This window comes from Rutidosis leptorrhynchoides, chromosome 8 (genome assembly GCF_046630445.1).
Source record: "Rutidosis leptorrhynchoides isolate AG116_Rl617_1_P2 chromosome 8, CSIRO_AGI_Rlap_v1, whole genome shotgun sequence".
NCBI classification, from domain to species: Eukaryota; Viridiplantae; Streptophyta; class Magnoliopsida; order Asterales; family Asteraceae; genus Rutidosis; species Rutidosis leptorrhynchoides.
In genome coordinates this window covers 7,417,357-7,437,217 of record NC_092340.1, presented here as the reverse complement: position 1 = coordinate 7,437,217, position 19,861 = coordinate 7,417,357, and the positions used below count along the sequence as shown (strand labels likewise).

General features: G+C 32.4%; 1 protein-coding gene across 1 annotated transcript; it reads right to left on the bottom strand.

Moving 5' to 3' along the window:
• Nucleotides 1-2,047: 2,047 nt before the first annotated feature.
• LOC139863123 (uncharacterized) lies at nt 2,048-2,941 on the bottom strand. The gene is made up of 3 exons (XM_071851771.1): nt 2,851-2,941; nt 2,440-2,721; nt 2,048-2,367 (listed from the first exon to the last, which is right to left on the bottom strand). Exons 1-3 carry the CDS (start codon nt 2,939-2,941, stop codon nt 2,048-2,050), a joined length of 693 nt encoding a protein of 230 aa, XP_071707872.1.
• Nucleotides 2,942-19,861: the final 16,920 nt, after the last annotated feature.

Below are 19,861 nucleotides of genomic sequence, written 5' to 3'. Positions count from 1 at the left end.
GGACTTAAACTGTAATAATGTTTTAATACTTTATTATCAATTACACCAAGTGTCCTTGCATGTAATCCACCCCTGTTTTAATGAGTCCATTGACTATTAATCCATTCCCGTGTTCGGTCAAATGAACGATTATTAGTACTTATAAATATCCCGCCCATCGTATCCGATCGAGTGTATGTGGTTATTTATAATTACGTCCAATTGTAAATCTTTATATTAAATTAACGAACTATCATTCAGTTAAACAAATATAAAGCCCATTAATAGTCCATAGTCCAATTTCTACAAGTGTCGTTCTTTTGTTCAAATCCCAATTATGGTCCAAAGCCCAATTTCCCCGTCTTTAATATTTAGCCCAACATCATGATTACTTCGATTTAAATAAGCATAATAATAACTTAGCTACGAGACATTAATTTAAAAAGGTTGAACATAACTTACAATGAGTATTAATCGCGTAGCGTTACACGGACAGAATTTTGACTTACAAACTTACAACATTCGCTAACATAACCTTATTATTATTAATCTTAAATTAAAATTAAATTTATAAATTATATATATATCGTGAGAGAGAGATTGAAAAAGGAGTGAATAAAATCGATCAGAATGCGCGACCTTTTATAGGCCCACGTTTCACTATAGAGCTCCGCGAGTGCTGAGCTTTTATGCTTTACACCTCCGCGAGTGCGGAGGTCTGGAATCCAGCTCACCAAATGAATTTAACGTGGGCTGCTTTGATTAAAATAATATATAATATATATATATATAATTAATTATATATAATATTATATTCTTGTTCATAGTTAGCTTGTAATTTTTGGTCCGTTGCGTCGCGCGCTGAAAGTTGGTTCATGTCTCGGTTCCGGATTTTCGAACGCCTTTTCGTACAATTTAATATCTTGTACTTTATGTTTCACGGCTTGTACTCTTGTAATTTTTAGACGTTTCTCATCAATAATTTGAACCACTTGGATTGTACTTTGTACTTTTTAGCTTTTTGGTCGTTTGCGTCTTCAAATCGTCGAATCTGTCTTTTGTCTTCACCTTTTATTATTTAAACGAATATAACTTGTAAATAGAACAATTGCAACTAAAAGCTTGTCTTTCTTGAGGGATAATGTTATGAAATATATGTTCATTTTTAGCATATCAAATATTCTCACACTTGAGCGTTGCTTGTCCTCAAGCAATATAGTCTTGAAATAAAAATACTAGAATCACTTCTTTATTCTTCACACTTTGTACATCAGTGATTTCTATACGGCGGTATGAACAATGGTAGTAACATTGTGGTTTACAGTCTCACATGACTATGAAAATTTAGATCCTTTAAGGAAATTGGATCTGTATGAAAACATTTGATCTTTTTGAAAATTCAATCTAGCTTTTACCCTAGATAAGTTTTCCAGAATAACCCTTCACCGGTGGTTGCAAAATGTTTTTGTGGGTTTTGTGGGTTTCAGATTTGAAAATTTTAGCTCAAAACTTGCAGTTTTGTGTCACCCACTTGCTAACCTTGTATTGGGAAAGCAACACGTCCAGTTTACTTGCTCCGTATATTACCTTTCGGTAAACTACCATCCGGTTATAAAAGAAAGCGTTGAACGAATCCAATGTTGAAATTACACGATTTATTAAAAATTAAAATTACACAATTTATTAAAATACAACAATTTATTGAAATTCAAAATACAACAATGACACAATATAAGCATTCATAGTTCTAAAGTTTGGGGGAAGGGTCCAAATGTGTTCAGTAAGATCATGTCGAAGTTGGTCATGAACGTTTCTATCTCGTATTTCTTGTTCTCGTACATCACGACTTGTAGATCGATTCCTTACATAGTTAGGATTTGCTTCATCAGTGGCAAGTAATTCTTCCTCGAGCCATGTAATGTTAAACCCGTTATCCTCGACTATCATGTTGTGCAAGAGCACACAACAATACAATATTCGTCTTAACTTGTTCACACTATGTGGTTGTCCAGCCATTTGCATAATATGGAATCTACCTTGAAGAACACCGAATGTTCTATCGACATCCTTACGTGCACTTTCCTTGTTTGAATTTTGCACGTGGCTCATCGGTTGGTGTCGAATACGCCTTGATTAATGTTGCCCAATCTGGGTAAATCCCATCGGCTAAATAATAACCATTCAAGTAATCATGACCATTAACAGTAAATGGAGCAAATGGTGCATTTCCATTTTTGATGTCATCGAATAATGAAGATTGATTCAAAACATTCACATCGTTGTTTGCACCCGCAGCACCAAAGAATGCATGCCAAATCCACGTATCATATGAAGCAACTGCTTCTAGAACGATGGTTGGGTGATCTTGATGACCGCTAGTATATTGCCCTTTTCAAGCAACTGGACAATTTTTCCACTTCCAATGCATGCAGTCAATGCTTCCAAGCATTCTCTTGAAACCGTGCTTTTCTTCATGAGCGTTATACAAGCGAGCTATATCGCTACTAGTTGGTTTCCTCAAATATTCGTCAACATAAAGTTCCAGAACACACTTACAAAACATATTAAGACATATTATTGATGTGGCTTCCGACATTTGTAAATATTCATCAAACATGTCTGCTACTGTACCATAAGCCAATTGACGCAACGCAGATGCAATCTTTTGCTCGGTAGTAAAACCTAGTCTACCAAGCGCATGTCTTTTTTGTATAAAATACTCGAAATGACGAGGTAAAGGTTCTACATCATAACTGAGTATGTCATTTTGGATGTGTAAAAATAAATCTCTACTCATTCTAAAACGTCTTCTAAACCAACGATCAAGATATGTTGGATGCTCTTGAAAATAATGTTTGTGTAAATTTTTACCTGCTTCTTCACGATCTCTATGAAGGTAAACTCGAGGCATTCGAACTCGTTCATCGTTGGCAGCTTCTTCAGCATCCAATTCTTCGGCCATTTCTCGTAAAAAAAATCCAAATCCTCTTCATCATCGGAATCCCAAATATTAAACATTTTGAACAACCCTCGTACCATTTTGTTTTTTGAAGTATAGAATAGGAATTTTAATAATTTTGAATTAAATGTGTGTGAAAAATGGTATAAGAGTTGGGGTATTTATAAGAAGAAAAAAAAAATTCAAACGGCTCATTTCTAACGGTCAAGAACACGTGACCAAACCTGATTCGATCAAACCTCCATCACCTGCAAGTGATGCAAGCATCACGCCTGCAATATTCTTGCTCAATCGATCCCTATAGAGGCGCTATGGAGCGTGATGGGACCTAAATTTACTCGATCACGCTGCGTTAATTGACGTCTAAGAGATATTCATGAATTTAGGGGTTGGGGATTGGCCAACCAAAACTTTCCGCTTTTGGCAAACTAGAGAATTTTCCCTTTATGCCCCTTCCACCACTTCAATGTTCGATTCCAACCCCCTTTTTGTATTACCATTTCAACATAAATATCAATTAAATCCATTACGACAAACAAACATTATTGTCATCAATATCCTTTTTTATTAACGTGATTGCTAATTTTTCTTTATAAAAGAACATAATTAAAATTTATGCGATGCGAACCAAAGATCGAATAATTTACAATTGATGTGATTGATAGTTCTTTTTAGTTTTTTTTCTTTTGGGAATATATATATATATATATATATATATATATATATATATATATATATATATATATATATATATATATATATATATATATAGTTTTTGAGCCCGTCGCACGGGTGTGTAAAAATCCGTGCAAAAAATGTAATTTGCAGTTCATATTGGTGTATAAATAGCGATCCTAAAAAAATAGAAAAATTATAAGAAATATTTAAGAGCCCGTGGTGTTGACAAATTTTAAAAATTGTGCTTTGCACGGCGGGTAAATTAATCGTGCAAAATTAATTGATTTTTTTAAACAATCATTCTTTTGAGTTGAAGAGCCCGTTGTGTTGACAAATTTTAAAAGTTCTTTTGACCTTAAGAGCGCGTGGTGTTGACAACTTTTAAAAGTGGTTTAGGGTGATGTTAGTTACTTAACGTCTACAATTTTTTTTTCTCACCATTAATATCTTTTTAATATATAAATTATATACTAAATAATATTTAGAGTACATTGAAAATTTATCATAGAAAGTAACATTAGTAAATATAAGATACATTATTTTAGAATGATTATATACAATTATTTTTTTAATAAAATTGTAACCCGCGAGTTTAATTTTAGAAAAGTTGTTAGTCATTTTAACAAAATAATGGTACTCGGTAGAGTCGTCGTGTATAATTAATATCATAATGGTTATATTTGCGTGTTCATAAATATCTTAAGGATTTAAACTTTAAATTCAAATCACTTCCATATTTATTGCTAGAATAAAATGCTCTGTTGGTAGTGCATCGAAGCTACGTTTCGAATACAATTTATTGCGTTTTGTTCGTAAAATTATTTCGAGATGAACGATGATAGAGGTGAAACTTAACTCGCGTCGAACAGAAAGATAAATCCGCTATAAAATTTTGATGGATTTTGAAAAGAAAGAAAATTATAATACCATAATATTTACGTGTAATTAGATTCTATTTTATTATACTTTCGAGAATGAAATAGCACTCCGTGCTTATTATTAAGTATATACTTTAGATTTTATATTTTATTTTGTATTATATAATAATAATATATGTAATATATATATATATATATATATATATATATATATATATATATATATATATATATAGGATCCAGTGAGAACTTTTTGTGTGAGAACTCTAGGAACTCCAAAAACACTCAAAATACACTAAAATTCAAGCAAAAAGGGACACGGACGAGCAAAAAAGGGGAATTCGAGCAAAAATAAAAAACACGGACGAACAAAAATTTCATAGTCGAGCAAAAAAAGATTTTTTTCCGAAAAAAATGTAGAACACATTTTTGTTCGAATATCAAAATTTTTGTTCGACTACCTATGTGTTCTACATTTTTGCGTTCGAATTTCAAAAATGTAGAACACATTTTTGTTCGAATATCAAATTTTGTTCGTCCTTGTTTTTTTTTGTCCGACTTTCTCCATTTTTGCTCGACTATAATGTTTTTTGCTCGTCCGTGTCCTATTTTTTGCTCGAATATGGATTTTTTTGCTCGAATTTTCCATTTTTGCTCGAATTTTCTCATGGTTGTCACACAAAAAAAATTCTCATTTGATCCATCTATTTTATATATATATATATATATATATATATATAATGTCCAATTAACCAGTGGTAATACATTGCAGATCCTATCGATTTGTCAAGGAAGTACTTGATCACAACCAACCAAAACTCATTGACTCTTGCTATGTGCGACCTACACAATCTGAATTACAACATTGAAACCAGAGTGAGCACTACTAAAATTGCAATTGAAAACACAAACAAACAACAACCATCTTACATTAACCTAAAACCAACATATAAACTCGAGCACTATTGACTGTTATGTTATGTTATAATTATTATTAGTATTATTGTTATTATTACTAATATTAATTATTAATTACATTGTTACATTTACTACTCCGTATTATTATTATTATTATTATTATTATTATTATTATTATTATTATTATTATTATTATTATTATTATTATATTATTATTTTTATTATTATTATTTATTACTTTTAAAATTTTGTTTTGTAAGTCAAATAATGTATCGTTGACAAATGATTGAACATCAATACTATGTGCGACAAAATAAGTGGACACTTGTGTTAGCGCGGAGGTAGTATCAAACTCTATCATATGCCCAAAGTCGTTGGCAAATAATTGAACACCAATATATTGGAAATAAAATAGTGTCATGTTAAAATACATGTGATGACTATTGATGAATACTAATCCAAAAGTCACATTACCACCCACAAATGTTGAAGATTTTAGATAGATCCAATAATGAGTCTAGAAAAGCTAGTACGTAATCCCATGGATAAGGTTATATAACGAGCTTCCGAAAATTATGGTTATTTAACAAACCCTAGCCCTAAACTTCAGACATTGAAGATAAGAGATATATGAAAGAAGGCCCCCCTCATGAGGACATGACTTTATCATCATCAAGTAGAATAAAATGAGTGACAGATAAAGGTCATATATATCCCTTACGCTCCTAGCTAATTTTGTTGTCAAGTGTGAAATTTGGTTCAAATGTCAACAATGCAATAGTAGTGTACAATTTCAAATTGGTGATTCTGAATTCATGAAGCCTGCACCTCTGACATACGGTTTCCGTGCAATAGGCAGCCCTTACATATTGCATATTGACCACTTAATGACTTAATTGGGATGCATGATACTACTATATGAATATAGCATGCAAGAACGTTTTTGTTTTTTTTTTTAACAACACTAATTTATAAATGAGAAAACTTCTAGCATAGTGTTATAAAGAGTTAATGACTAAACCAAATATTTCAACACGGAATGTTACAACCTTCAGACCTTAACCAGGAAAAAAAATATTGTAAGTATTTTGTTAAGTATTTTGTCCAATTGTTTTAAAAGACGAAGAAAAAAACTTTGGACCGAAACCTTTTAAAATTTTTTATGCTTAGTTCGATGAAGAAGCTATTGATGATGTCATTAAAATCGTGTGGGCTGAATTAGTGGCACCCTCCAACCGATTAGATTGTGTTTTCAGAAATAAACTCAAAAAAGTAAAGGAAGCGTTGAGATGTTGGAGTCATAGTAAGTATAACCAAATTGATAATGAGATTGAATTATTAAAGTCAATGGCAACAGAACTTGAAAGTCGAGACAATTGTGTTAAGTGAAGTCGAATATAATCTATGGCGTGATTCTCGAAAACATTGGATAGATAAAGAAAACGTCAAAACGAGTATGCTCAAGCAAAAAGCTAAAATCAAGTGGGTGTTAGAGGGAGACGAGAACACGAAATTTATTCACTCGTGCATACGGATGAAAAATAGCAAGTCGAATATTAGAGGATTGATGATAAACGGGTTATGGAATGACCGTCCAAATGATATTAAAGCTGCAACTTTTAGTCATTTTAATACCATTTTTGAAGAACATGATCACCTTCGACCTAGTCTAGAAGACCTTCATTATCCAACCCTTGATAATACCGAATCAGCAGCCCTTGAGACATGTTTTGAAGCAGATGAAATTCGTGAAGCTGTTTTTGAATGTGGAAGCACTAAAGTGAAATGTTCTGTTCATATTGATTATAAACGTTCCATATTAATTGATTTCGTCGCGAGGTTTTGACCTCTATATGAGACGTTTTTCAAAGACTGCATTCATTTTTAAAACAACCATAACCTTTATTTTATCTATAAAGGTTTAAAAAGCATTACGTAGATTATCAAATAATGATAATCTAAAATATACCGTTTACACACGACCATTACATAATGGTTTACAATAAGAATATATTACATCAAAAATAAGTTTTTTGAATGCAGTTTTTACATAATATCATACAAGCATGGACTCCAAATCTTGTCCTTATTTTAGTATGCAACAGCGGAAGCTCTTAATAATCACCTGAGAATAAACATGCTTAAAACGTCAACAAAAATGTTGGTGAGTTATAGGTTTAACCTATATATTATCAAATCATAACAATAGACCACAAGATTTCATATTTCAATATACATCCCATACATAGAGATAAAAATCATTCATATGGTGAACACCTGGTAACCGACATTAACAAGATGCATATAAGAATATCCCCTATCATTTCAGGAAATCCTTCGGACATGATAAAAACGAATTCGAAGTACTAAAGCATCCGATACTTTGGATGGGGTTCGTTAGGCCCAATAGATCTATCTTTAGGATTCACGTCAATTAGTAGATCGGCTTACTAATTCTTAGGCTATCAAGCAAAAGGGGAATATTCGGCTTCGATCATTCACCCATATAATGTAGTTTCATTTACTTGTGTCTATTTCGTAAAATATTTATAAAACTGCATGTATTCTCATCCCAAAATATTAGATTTTAAAAGTGGGACTATAACTCACTTTCACATATTTTTACTTCGTCGGGAAGTAAGACTTGGCCACTGATCGATTCACGAACCTATAACAAATATGTACATATATATCAAAGTATGTTCAAAATATATTTACAACATTTTTAATACGTTTTAATGTTTTAAGTTCATTAAGTCAGCTGTCCTCGTTAGTAACCTACAACTAGTTGTCCACAATTAGATGTACAGAAATAAATCAATATAAATTATCTTGGATCAATCCACGACCCAGTGTATACAAGCCTCAGTCTAGATCACAACTCAAACTATATATATTATTTTGGAATCAACCTCAACCCTGTATAGCTAACTCCAACATTACTGCATATAGAGTGTCTATGGTTGTTCCAAAATATATTATATAGATGGGTCGATATGATATGTCAAAACATTGTATACGTATCTATGGTATCCCAAGATTACATAATATATATTAGAATACATGAATAATACAATATAAGTTTGTTAAGTTATGATTTGTATAGAATTGTTACAATATTTCCCGTAGCTACAATAATCAAAAAAAAATATCCAATCTTGTTTTACCCATAACTTCTTCGTTTTAAATCCGTTTTGAGTGAATCAAATTGCTATGGTTTCATATTGAACTCTATTTTATGAATTTAAACAGAAAAAGTATAGGTTTATAATCGGAAATAAAAGTTACAAGTCGTTTTTGTAAGAGGTAGTCATTTCAGTCGAAAGAACGACGTCTTGATGACCATTTTGAAAAACATACTTCCACTTTGAGTTTAACCATGATTTTTGGATATAGTTTCATGTTCATAAGAAAAATCATTTTCCCAGAAGAACAACGTTTAAATCAATTTTATCATAGTTTTTAATTATCAAACCCAAAACAGCCCGTGGTGTTACTACGACGGCGTATGTCCGGTTTTACGGTATTTTTCGTGTTTTCAGGTTTTAAATCATTAAGTTAGCATATCATATAGATATAGAACATGTGTTTAGTTGATTTTAAAAGTCAAGTTAGAAGGATTACCTTTATTTACGAACAAGTTTAGAATTAACTAAACTATGTTCTAGTGATTACAGGTTTAAATCTTCGAATAAGATAGTTTTATATGTATGAATCGAATGATGTTATGAACATCATTACTACCTAAAATTTAGTAGGTAAACCTACTGGAAGTGACAAGAAATGATCAAGCTTCAAAGGATCTTGGATGGCTTGAAAGTTCTTGAAGTAGGATCATGACACAAAAACAAGTTCAAGTAAGATTTTTACTCGAATTAAGATAGTTTATAGTTATAGAAATTGAATCAAAGTTTGAATATGATTATTACCTTGAATAAGAAAGATAAACTACTGTAAATAACAAAGATTTCTTGATCTTAGATGATTACTTGGAATGGATTAGAAAGCTTGGATGTAAACTAGTAAACTTGAAAGGATTTTCGAAGTGTTCTTGAAGTGTTCTTCCTAAGATGATTATAGCTTGATTCTTGAAGTAATTTTTGATGAAGATGATGATTAGCTACTGGAAAAGTTCGTAAGTGTGTGTGTGTGTGTTGAGAGAGAATTAGAAAGAGAATTGGAAGTGAAATGAAATGAATGATGAGTGGTAAGTGGTGAGTGGTGAGTGGGGTTAAAAGGAGTTCTAGTTAGTTGACTAGTTCATAGTAGAAGTTAAAATTGATTAGTTATACATGACATAATCAAGAGTGGAATCCCATGCTAGTTCCAATTGGTATATACCCACAGTAAGTACGTCTAGAAGCTGTGTATAATACGGGTATGAATACGACTAGAATTCTTGATGAAAAAAAAAAGAATGAGAATGTAACTGTACCCATTTTTGTTAAGTATGAGTGTTTTGATATATGTCTTGAAGTCTTGCAAAAGTATATTGATACATCTAAATACACTACATGTATATACATTTTAACTGAGTCGTTAAGTCATCGTAGTCGTTACATGTAAGTGTTGTTTTGAAACCTTTAAGTTAACGATCTCATTTAATGTTGTTAACCCATTATTTATTATATCTAATGAGATGTTAAATTATTATATTATCATGATATTATGATATATTATTATATCTTAATATGATATATATACATTTAAATGTCGTTACAATGATAATCGTTACATATATGTCTCGTTTCGAAATCCTTAAGTTAGTAGTCTTGTTTTTACATATGTAGTTCATTGTTAATATATATAATTATCATTTTATCATGTTAAATATAGTGTAACAATATCTTAATATGATACATATGTACTTGAGATCCTTGTACATCTTTCCCGTTCCAGGATGTATTGAGTATCTGGTTTTATGAGCTTCTCTAAGTACCATTTCTCTCATATCTCCAAATTTTGGTACCCAAATTCTTTCAGCCCTATACCGGGTTCCGTCTTCCCGAATATTAAGATGCTTCTTCGATCCTTTGGGTATCTCATCCTTTAAATTTCCCTCTTTTAAAACTCCTTGTTGCGCCTCCTTTATTTGAGTAGTAAGGTTAGTGTGAATTATTATATTCATAGCTTTTACTCGAATAGGTTCTCTGTCCTTTCTACTCAAGGCGTCGGCTACCACATTTACCTTCCCCGGGTGGTAACGAATCTCAAAGTCATAATCATTCAACAATTCAATCCATCTGCGCTGCCTCATGTTCAGTTGTTTCTGATTAAATATGTGTTGAAGACTTTTGTGGTCGGTATATATAATACTTTTGACCCCATATAAGTAGTTCCTCCAAGTCTTTAATGTAAAAACAACCGCGCCTAATTCAAAATCATGCGTTGTATAATTCTGCTCGTGAATCTTCAATTGTCTAGATGCATAAAAAATTACTTTCATTCGTTGCATTAATACACAACCGAGACCTTGCTTTGAGGCGTCACAATATATCACAAAATCATCATTCCCTTCAGTTAATGACAATATAGGTGTCGCAGTTAACTTTTTCTTTAACAATTGAAACGCTTTCTCTTGTTCATCTTTCCATTCAAATTTCTTCCCTTTATGCGTTAATGCAGTCAAGGTTTTTGCTATTCTGGAAAAGTCTTGGATGAACCTTCTGTAGTAACCAGCTAGTCCTAAAAACTGGCGTATGTGTTTTGGAGTTTTCAGGGTTTCCCACTTTTCAACGGTTTCAATCTTTGCTGGATCCACCTGAATACCTTCTTTGTTCACTATGTGACCGAAGAATTGAACTTCTTCCAACCAAAATGCACACTTTGAAAACTTAGCGTACAGTTTTTCTTTTCTCAGCAACTCTAGCACTTTTCTCAAATGTTCTTCGTGCTCTTGATCATTCTTCGAGTAAATAACTATGTCATCAATGAAAACAATGACAAACTTGTCAAGATATGGCCCACACACTCGGTTCATGAGGTCCATGAACACAGCTGGTGCGTTAGTCAATCCAAATGGCATAACCATAAACTCGTAATGACTGTAACGCGTCCTAAAAGCAGTCTTTGGAATATCATCCTCCTTCACCTGCATTTAATGATATCCAAAACGTAAATCGATCTTCAAATAAACCGACGAGCCTTGTAGTTGATCAAATAAGTCGTCGATTCTCGGTAGTGGGTAGCGGTTCTTGATGGTAAGTTTGTTCAACTCTCGGTAGTCGATACACAACCTAAATGTACCATCCTTCTTCTTGACAAACAAAACAGGAGCTCCCCACGGTGATGTGCTTGGTCGAATGAAACCACGCTCTAAAAGTTCCTGTAACTGACTTTGTAATTCTCTCATTTCGCTGGGTGCGAGTCTGTATGGAGCACGAGCTATTGGTGCAGCTCCTGGTACAAGGTCTATTTGAAATTCAACGGATCGATGTGGGGGTAATCCCGGTAATTCTTTCGGAAATACATCGGGAAATTCTTCTGCGACGGGAAGATCGCTGATGTTCTTTTCTTCAGGTTTAACCTCCTGGATGTGTGCTAGAATGACGTAACAACCTTTTCTTATTAGTTTTTGCGCCTTCAAACTACTAATAAGATTTAATTTCGCGTTGTTCTTTTCTCCGTACACCATTAAAGGTTTTTCTTTTTCACGCATAATGCGAATCGCATTTTTGTAACAAACGATCTCTGCTCTAACCTTTTTCAACCAGTCCATGCCAATTATTACATCAAAACTCCCTAACTCGACTGGTATTAAATCAATTTTAAATGTTTCATCCCCCAGTTTAATTTCTCTCTCCCGACATATATTATCTGCTGAAATTAATTTACCGTTTGCTAATTCGAGTAAAAATTAACTATCCAAAGGCGTCAATGGGCAACTTAATTTAGCACAAAATTCTCTACTCATATAGCTTTTATCCGCACCCGAATCAAATAAAACATAAGAAGATTTATCGTCAATAAGAAACGTACCCGTAACAAGCTCCGGGTCTTCCTGTACTTCTGCCACATTAATATTGAAAACTCTTCCACGACCCTGCCCATTAGTATTCCCCTGATTCAGGCAATTTCTAATAATGTGGCCCGGTTTTCCACATTTATAACAAACAGCATTGGTATTACTTGCTCCGACACTATTCGTTTCGGCATTACTTGTTCTGACATTATTTGTTCTTTTAGTTCTGTTAAACTTTGGTCCGTAGACCTCACACTTTGTCGCGTTATGACCATTTCTTTTACACCTGTTGCAAAATTTCGTGCAAAACCCCTGATGATTTTCTTCACACCTATGACATGGCTGTTTTTGGTTTTTGTTGCCGTTGTTGTTATTGAGGTTGTTGTTGGGATTGTTATTGTAGTTGAAACGGTTGTTGTAGTTGTTGTTGTTGTTGGGATGTTTGTTGTAGTTATTGTTAGGATTGCGGTTATTGTTGCGATTGTTGTTGTGGTTTTTGGGATAGTTGTTGCGATTGTGGTTGTAATTGTTATTGTTGTTGTACTGGTGACTCTTGTCACCGTTTTCCTCCCACTTCCTCTTTAGTTGTTTCGTATTAGCTTCTTCGGTCGCCTGCTCTTTAATTCTTCATCAATCTGATTTATGAGTTTATGAGCCATTCGACTTGCCTTCTGTATAGAAGCGGGCTCGTGTGAACTCACATCTTCTTGAATCCTTACTGGTAACCCTTTTACAAAAGCGTCGATCTTTTCTTCTTTATCTTCGAACGCACCCGGACACAATAGGCACAACTCTGTGAATCGTCGTTCATATGTGGTAACGTCGAACCCTTGTGTTCGTAACTCTCTAAGTTCTGCCTTGAGTTTATTGACTTCGTTTCTAGGACGGTACTGCTTGTTCATCAATTGCTTGAATGCCGACCACGGTAGTGCGTAAGCAGCATTTTGTCCTACCTGTTCAAGATAGGTGTTCCACCACGTTAACGCAGTACCTGTGAAGGTATGCGTAGCGTACTTAACTTTGTCCTCTTCAGTACACTTACTTATGGCAAACACCGATTCGACTTTCTCGGTCCACCGTTTCAATCCAATTGGTCCTTCGGTTTCATCAAATTCCAAAGGTTTGCAGGCAGTGAATTCTTTGTAGGAGCATCCTACACGATTTCTTGCGCCGTTGGCTGCATTGCTAGATTCAGAGTTATTGTTGGTATGTAGCGCAGCCTGTACTGCGGCTATGTTTGCAGCAATAAAGGTACGAAATTCCTCTTCGCTCATATTCATGGTGTGTCGAGTAGTCGGTGCCATTTCCTTCAAAATAGCCAACTGAATCGAGTTAATCATACAGAATATTAAGAGTAGTCAATAGTATTTCGTAGCATAATATGAACTCATTTATAAAAGCTTTTTCTTCATATTAGCGTTTTATAAGTTTAAATTCGGGTACTACCTACCCGTTAAGTTCATACTTAATAGCTAATATACAATTCAACTACTACAATTCCATATGAAAAACGGATTATAATAATATATCACATACAAATATTCTTCAAACTTACAACTTCGCTATATATAACATGAAATATAGTACACTATGATACAGGACAGTTTTGAAGATAAATCTAGTTAATACGCAAGTTGTTCAGCAAAGGAAATAAAGACACGTAATTCATAAGTCCAGAAACAAGTCATGCATTCTGGTTTTACTAAGACGACTTTCCATCCTTGGTCTTGTGGAAAATAACCGTTATGACCATTGGCTAGGCAGCATGTTGTAATGTCGTCAAAAGGACGAGGGTTTCGTAATGTCCAACAGCCCCGTAATAATCTAAAAACCTTGTTTTTCACCTCAACTACTGAATCCGTCACTTGTGGAAAGGTTTTATTTAAAAGTTGTAATCCGATATTCTTTTTCTCACTTAGGTAAGAAGCGTCACTAACCCGTAAGTATAACATGCTTCTTTATGTTGCATGTTAGAAGCTCTTTCTAACTCGCGAAATCCTATGTTGGGATATGTTGAGTCAAAATAGGTTCTTAACCCGTAGCGTAAAATTGCAATTGGGTTCCCCGCATTTAATGCTTTAAAGAAAATACGGCGTAACTTACGGTCTCCCCAATGTGATATACCCCACCTATCAAAGGAAAGCCTTTTATAAACTAAGGCATTTCTGGAAAGTCTTTCAAATGTTTGACAAGTTAATTTCGCCATAATTAAATGTGCTGATGAATTCTGACCGACTCTAGACAAGATTTCCTCAATCATATCCTCTGGTAGGTCTTCTAAAATATTCGGTTGTCTACCCTTAACGTCCATTTTGTTTTTATACTGTAAAATAGACAAGGATTAGATTCATAAAAGATAATTAACAAACAATACAAGCAATTTTTACATAGAACATAAAAGTACAAGCACACTACAATACATATAATACACAACATGATTACAACCCTCTAATCTGAATCACTGGTTTCTTCTTCTTCGGACTTGGTTCGTTTTCCTAATTTTCTAGGAATATATGGTGTTCCTCTAATACGAGCCGTCGTTTTCCATAATGGTTTAGAAAAATCTGGTGGTTTAGAGGTTCCCGGGTCATTGTTACATTTTAGGAAATACGGATGTTGTCGATACATATAAAGTTCATCGGGGTTGGAATCGGGTTTCTCTATTTTTATACCTTTTCCCTTATTATTTTCTTTCGCTTTATTAAATTGGGTCGAGGTAATTTCTATAACATCATCGGAATCCTCATCGGGATCCGATTTATCGGAAAATTGGTAATCTTCCCAATATTTTGCTTCCTCGGCGAAAACACCATTGACCATTATTAACTTTGGTCCGTTGGTTGAGGATTTTCTTTTATTTAATCGATTTACTATAGGTATCAATATTTCTTCCTCCGGAACCTCTTCTTCTTCTGGTTCCTCCTCTTCCGATTCCTCCTCTTCTGGTTCCTCTTCTTCCGGTTCCTCCTCTTCCGGTTCCTCCTCTTCCGGTTCCTCTTCGGGAATTTGTGAATCTTCCCAAAATATATTCGACTCTTCGTTATTATTAGGTGAATCAATGGGATTTGTACTAGAGGTAGACATCTATCACACAATATCAAACACGTTAAGAGATTAATATATCACATAATATTTACATGTTAATAATATATAGTTTCCAACAAAAAAAATGTTAAGTAATCGTTTTTGAAGAAAAACACGGTCGAAGTCCAAACTCACTAATGCATCCTAACAAACTCGGTAAGACACACTAATGCAATTTTCTGGTTCTCTAAGATCAACGCTCTGATACCAACTGAAATGTCCCGTTCATATTGATTATAAACGTTCCATATTAATTGATTTCTTCGCGAGGTTTTGACCTCTATATGAGACGTTTTTCAAAGACTGCATTCATTTTTAAAACAACCATAACCTTTATTTTATCTATAAAGGTTTAAAAAGCATTACGTAGATTATCAAATAATGATAATCTAAAATATACCGTTTACACACGACCATTACATAATGGTTTACAATAAGAATATATTACATCAAAAATAAGTTTCTTGAATGCAGTTTTTACATAATATCATACAAGCATGGACTCCAAATCTTGTCCTTATTTTAGTATGCAACAGCGGAAGCTCTTAATAATCACCTGAGAATAAACATGCTTAAAACGTCAACAAAAATGTTGGTGAGTTATAGGTTTAACCTATATATTATCAAATCATAACAATAGACCACAAGATTTCATATTTCAATATACATCCCATACATATAGATAAAAATCATTCATATGGTGAACACCTGGTAACCGACATTAACAAGATGCATATAAGAATATCCCCTATCATTCCGGGAAATCCTTCGGACATGATAAAAATGAATTCGAAGTACTAAAGCATCTGGTACTTTGGATGGGGTTCGTTAGGCCAAATAGATCTATCTTTAGGATTCGCGTCAATTAGTAGATCGGTTTATTAATTCTTAGGCTACCAAGCAAAAGGGCATATTCGGCTTCGATCATTCACCCATATAATGTAGTTTCATTTACTTGTGTCTATTTCGTAAAACATTTATAAAACTGCATGTATTCTCATCCCAAAATATTAGATTTTAAAAGTGGGACTATAACTCACTTTCACAGATTTTTACTTCGTCGGGAAGTAAGACTTGGCCACTGGTCGATTCACGAACCTATAACAAATATGTACATTGATAATGCTAAAAACGAACATATATTTCATAGCATTATCCCTCAAGAAAGACAAGCTTTTAGTTGCAATTATTCTATTTACAAGTGATATTCGTTTAAATAATAAAAGGTGAAGACAAAAGACAGATTCGACGAATTGAAGACGCAAACGACCAAAAAGCTCAAAAGTACAAAATACAATTAAAGAGGTTCCAATTATTGATAAGAAACGTCTCAAAATTACAAGAGTACAAGATTCAAAACGCAAAGTACAAGATATTAAATTGTATGCAAGGACGTTCGAAAATCCAGAACCGGGACCAGAGTCAACTCTCAACGCTCGACGCAACGGACTAAAAATTACAAGTTAACTATGTATATAAATATAATATAATATATAATTAATTATATAAATTATATTTATATTAAAACCGTCGGCAGACTAGGATCCAAACTTGTGTGAGCTGGTTTTACGAACTCCGCGAGTTGCGGAGTTTGTAGTGCAAAAGTGCCGCGAGTTGCGGAGCAGCCAAATTCGAAAATGCCTATAAAAGGCAACGCATTATGAACGTTTTAAATATCATATATCAATCTCTCTATCTAAACGTATTATATTTATATTTATATTTTAATTTTAATTTTAATTTTAATTTCTAATAATAAGGGTATGTTAGCGAATGTTGTAAGGGTGTAAGTCGAAATTCTGTCCGTGTAACGCTACGCTATTTTTAATCATTGTAAGTTATGTTCAATCTTTTTAATTTAATGTCTCGTAGCTAAGTTATTATTATGCTTATTTAATACCGAAGTAATCATGATGTTGGGCTAAAAATATTAAAATTAGGTAATTGGGCTTTGTACCATAATTGGAGTTTGGATAAAAGAACGACACTTGTGGATATTAGACTATGGGATATTAATGGGTTTTATATTAACTAAACAATACCTTGTTAATTTAATATACAAACTTATAATTTGACGTATTTATATATAACCACATACGCTTGACTGGGTACGGTGGGCAGGATATCTATAAATACCAATAATTATTCATTTTACCGGACACGGAACTGGATTAATAGTTAATAGACTTGTTGAAACAGGGGTGAATTACATTCAAGGGTAATTGGTGTAATTGTTAACAAAGTATTAAAACCTTGTTACAATTCGAATCCCCAATTAGTTGGAATATTTGACTTCGGGAATAAGAATAATTTGACGAAGGCTTTCGCTCTTTATATTTATGACTGATGGACTATTATGGACAAATCCGTATGGACATATTAAATAATCCAGGACAAAGAACAATTAACCCATGGGAATAAACTAAAATCAACACGTCAAACATCATGATTACGGAAGTTTAAATAAGCATAATTCCTTTATTTTCATATTTAATTGCACTTCTAATTATTGTACTTTTATTTATTGTTATTGTATTTAATTGCACTTTTATTTATTGTCTTTGTATTTAATTGCACTTTTAATTTTCTTACTCTTTAATTATCGTAATTTTATTTTATCGCACTTTTATTTATCGCAATTTCATTATCGTTATTTACTTTGCGCTTTAAATTAAGTCTTTTATTTATTTAATATTTTACATTAGGTTTTAACTGCGACTAAAGTTTTAAAATCGACAAACCGGTCATTAAACGGTAAAAACCCCCTTTTTATAATAATAATATTACTTATATATATTTGTATTTTTATAAATTAAAACTAATATAGCGTTAAGCTTTGGTTAAAGATTTTTCCCTGTGGAACGAACCGGACTTACTAAAAACTACACTACTGTACGATTAGGTACACTGCCTATAAGTGTTGTAGCAAGGTTTAAGTATATCCATTCTATAAATAAATAAATATCTTGTGTAAAATTGTATCGTATTTAATAGTATTTCCTAGTAAAATTTAAGCTATTTCATATATACCTAGCATAACATCAAGTATTTTTGGCGCCGCTGCCGGGGAACAAAATCTAGCTTAAAAGCCGGAAGCGCAACGCTAATATAAAAAAAAAAATTATTTTTAGTTTACTTTTATATAAATACGTTTTTGTAAAAATACGTTTTAAATATTCGAAAATATAAAAAGAAAAACAAAAATATAAATATTTTTAAGAGTTTGTTAAATATTTAAGTTTTATAAAGTTTCTTTATTTTATAAAAATATAAGTTTTATTTAAATATTTTGTGTTTATTTAAAGCATAAAAAAACCGAAAAAAAAATATTTATAAATTTATTTTTAAGATTTTTATTTATAAAATTATAAGTATCTTTATTTTTATTTTAGTTTTTAAAATATAAGTTTTATTTATATTTTAATTAAATTAAAAACAGAAAAATAAAAAAAATATAAATATTAAAAATCGAAACCTGTCAAACGAAATCACCTTATCTGAAATTTCCAACACCGCGACTCGCGGAGTTTGTTGCCAGGTGGAACCGCAACTCGCGGAGCCACCCTGACACGCGTGTCCAAAACCCTAACAGCATTAAATACGGAGTAATTATTATTATTAATTTTTTAATTATAACCCTAATTAGGTTAGTGTATTAATTTAATTAGTAATTAGTTTTTATTATTATTTTGTTTAATTAGTTTAATTAAATTATAAAATTAATTGTTTTATAAAATAAATAATATAAAAATAATATTTTTATAAAAATTGTACTTTTTACAACTTTTAGTATATTTTTATATTTTGTCCCTTTTCAATTATTTTAGCGTAATTATTTTGTATTTTTCGCTCATAATTAGTTTTAAGTTATAGTTTATGCCATAGTTATTTTTACTTCTAGATTTTTAGGATTTGCCGTAAAATCCCTTAAGTGCTTTTTCTTTAGACTAAGATTTAGGTGTTCTAGAATTTTGCGATGCCTTTTTAAGTTTTAGTACCTTTTTAAGTTATTGCCATTTGGGATATAGTTTTACTTGTAAGCTTTAATATTTTTAGACGCAACTTTTATTTTTTTAGTTTTTAGTTCCTTTTTAAGTTTTGACGCACTACTTTCTTATTTTTATATTTCAACGCCTTTTACCTATGTATCAATTATCACTCCAATTAGTAATCTCAATTTGCAATTTTAATTTTAAGTTAGTGATAGTAATAAGGTTGGGTTAGTCGAGTGTTTTAAAGTTTTATAAGTATCTCTTTTTCTTTCTTATTTTTCGACGCCTTTTATTTTTCAACCCTTTTCTTTTTCGACCTTTTTCGACGCGCTGTTTTTCTTTCTTATTTCTCGCCATTCTAGTTTTAGGACATAGATTTTTATTCTACTTCTTATCTAAATTTCTTAAAATT

What these genes read in the sequence shown, in the direction of transcription:
- LOC139863123 (XM_071851771.1), bottom strand. Translation starts at nt 2,941, where the DNA reads ATGGCCGAAGAATTGGATGCTGAAGAAGCTGCCAACGATGAACGAGTT. An exon ending in TAGAGATCGTGAAGAAGCAG is followed by an intron (nt 2,722 to 2,850) that starts GTAAAAATTTAC and finishes GTTATGATGTAG; the next exon opens with AACCTTTACCTCGTCATTTC. An exon ending in CGCTCATGAAGAAAAGCACG is followed by an intron (nt 2,368 to 2,439) that starts GTTTCAAGAGAA and finishes TTGCTTGAAAAG; the next exon opens with GGCAATATACTAGCGGTCAT.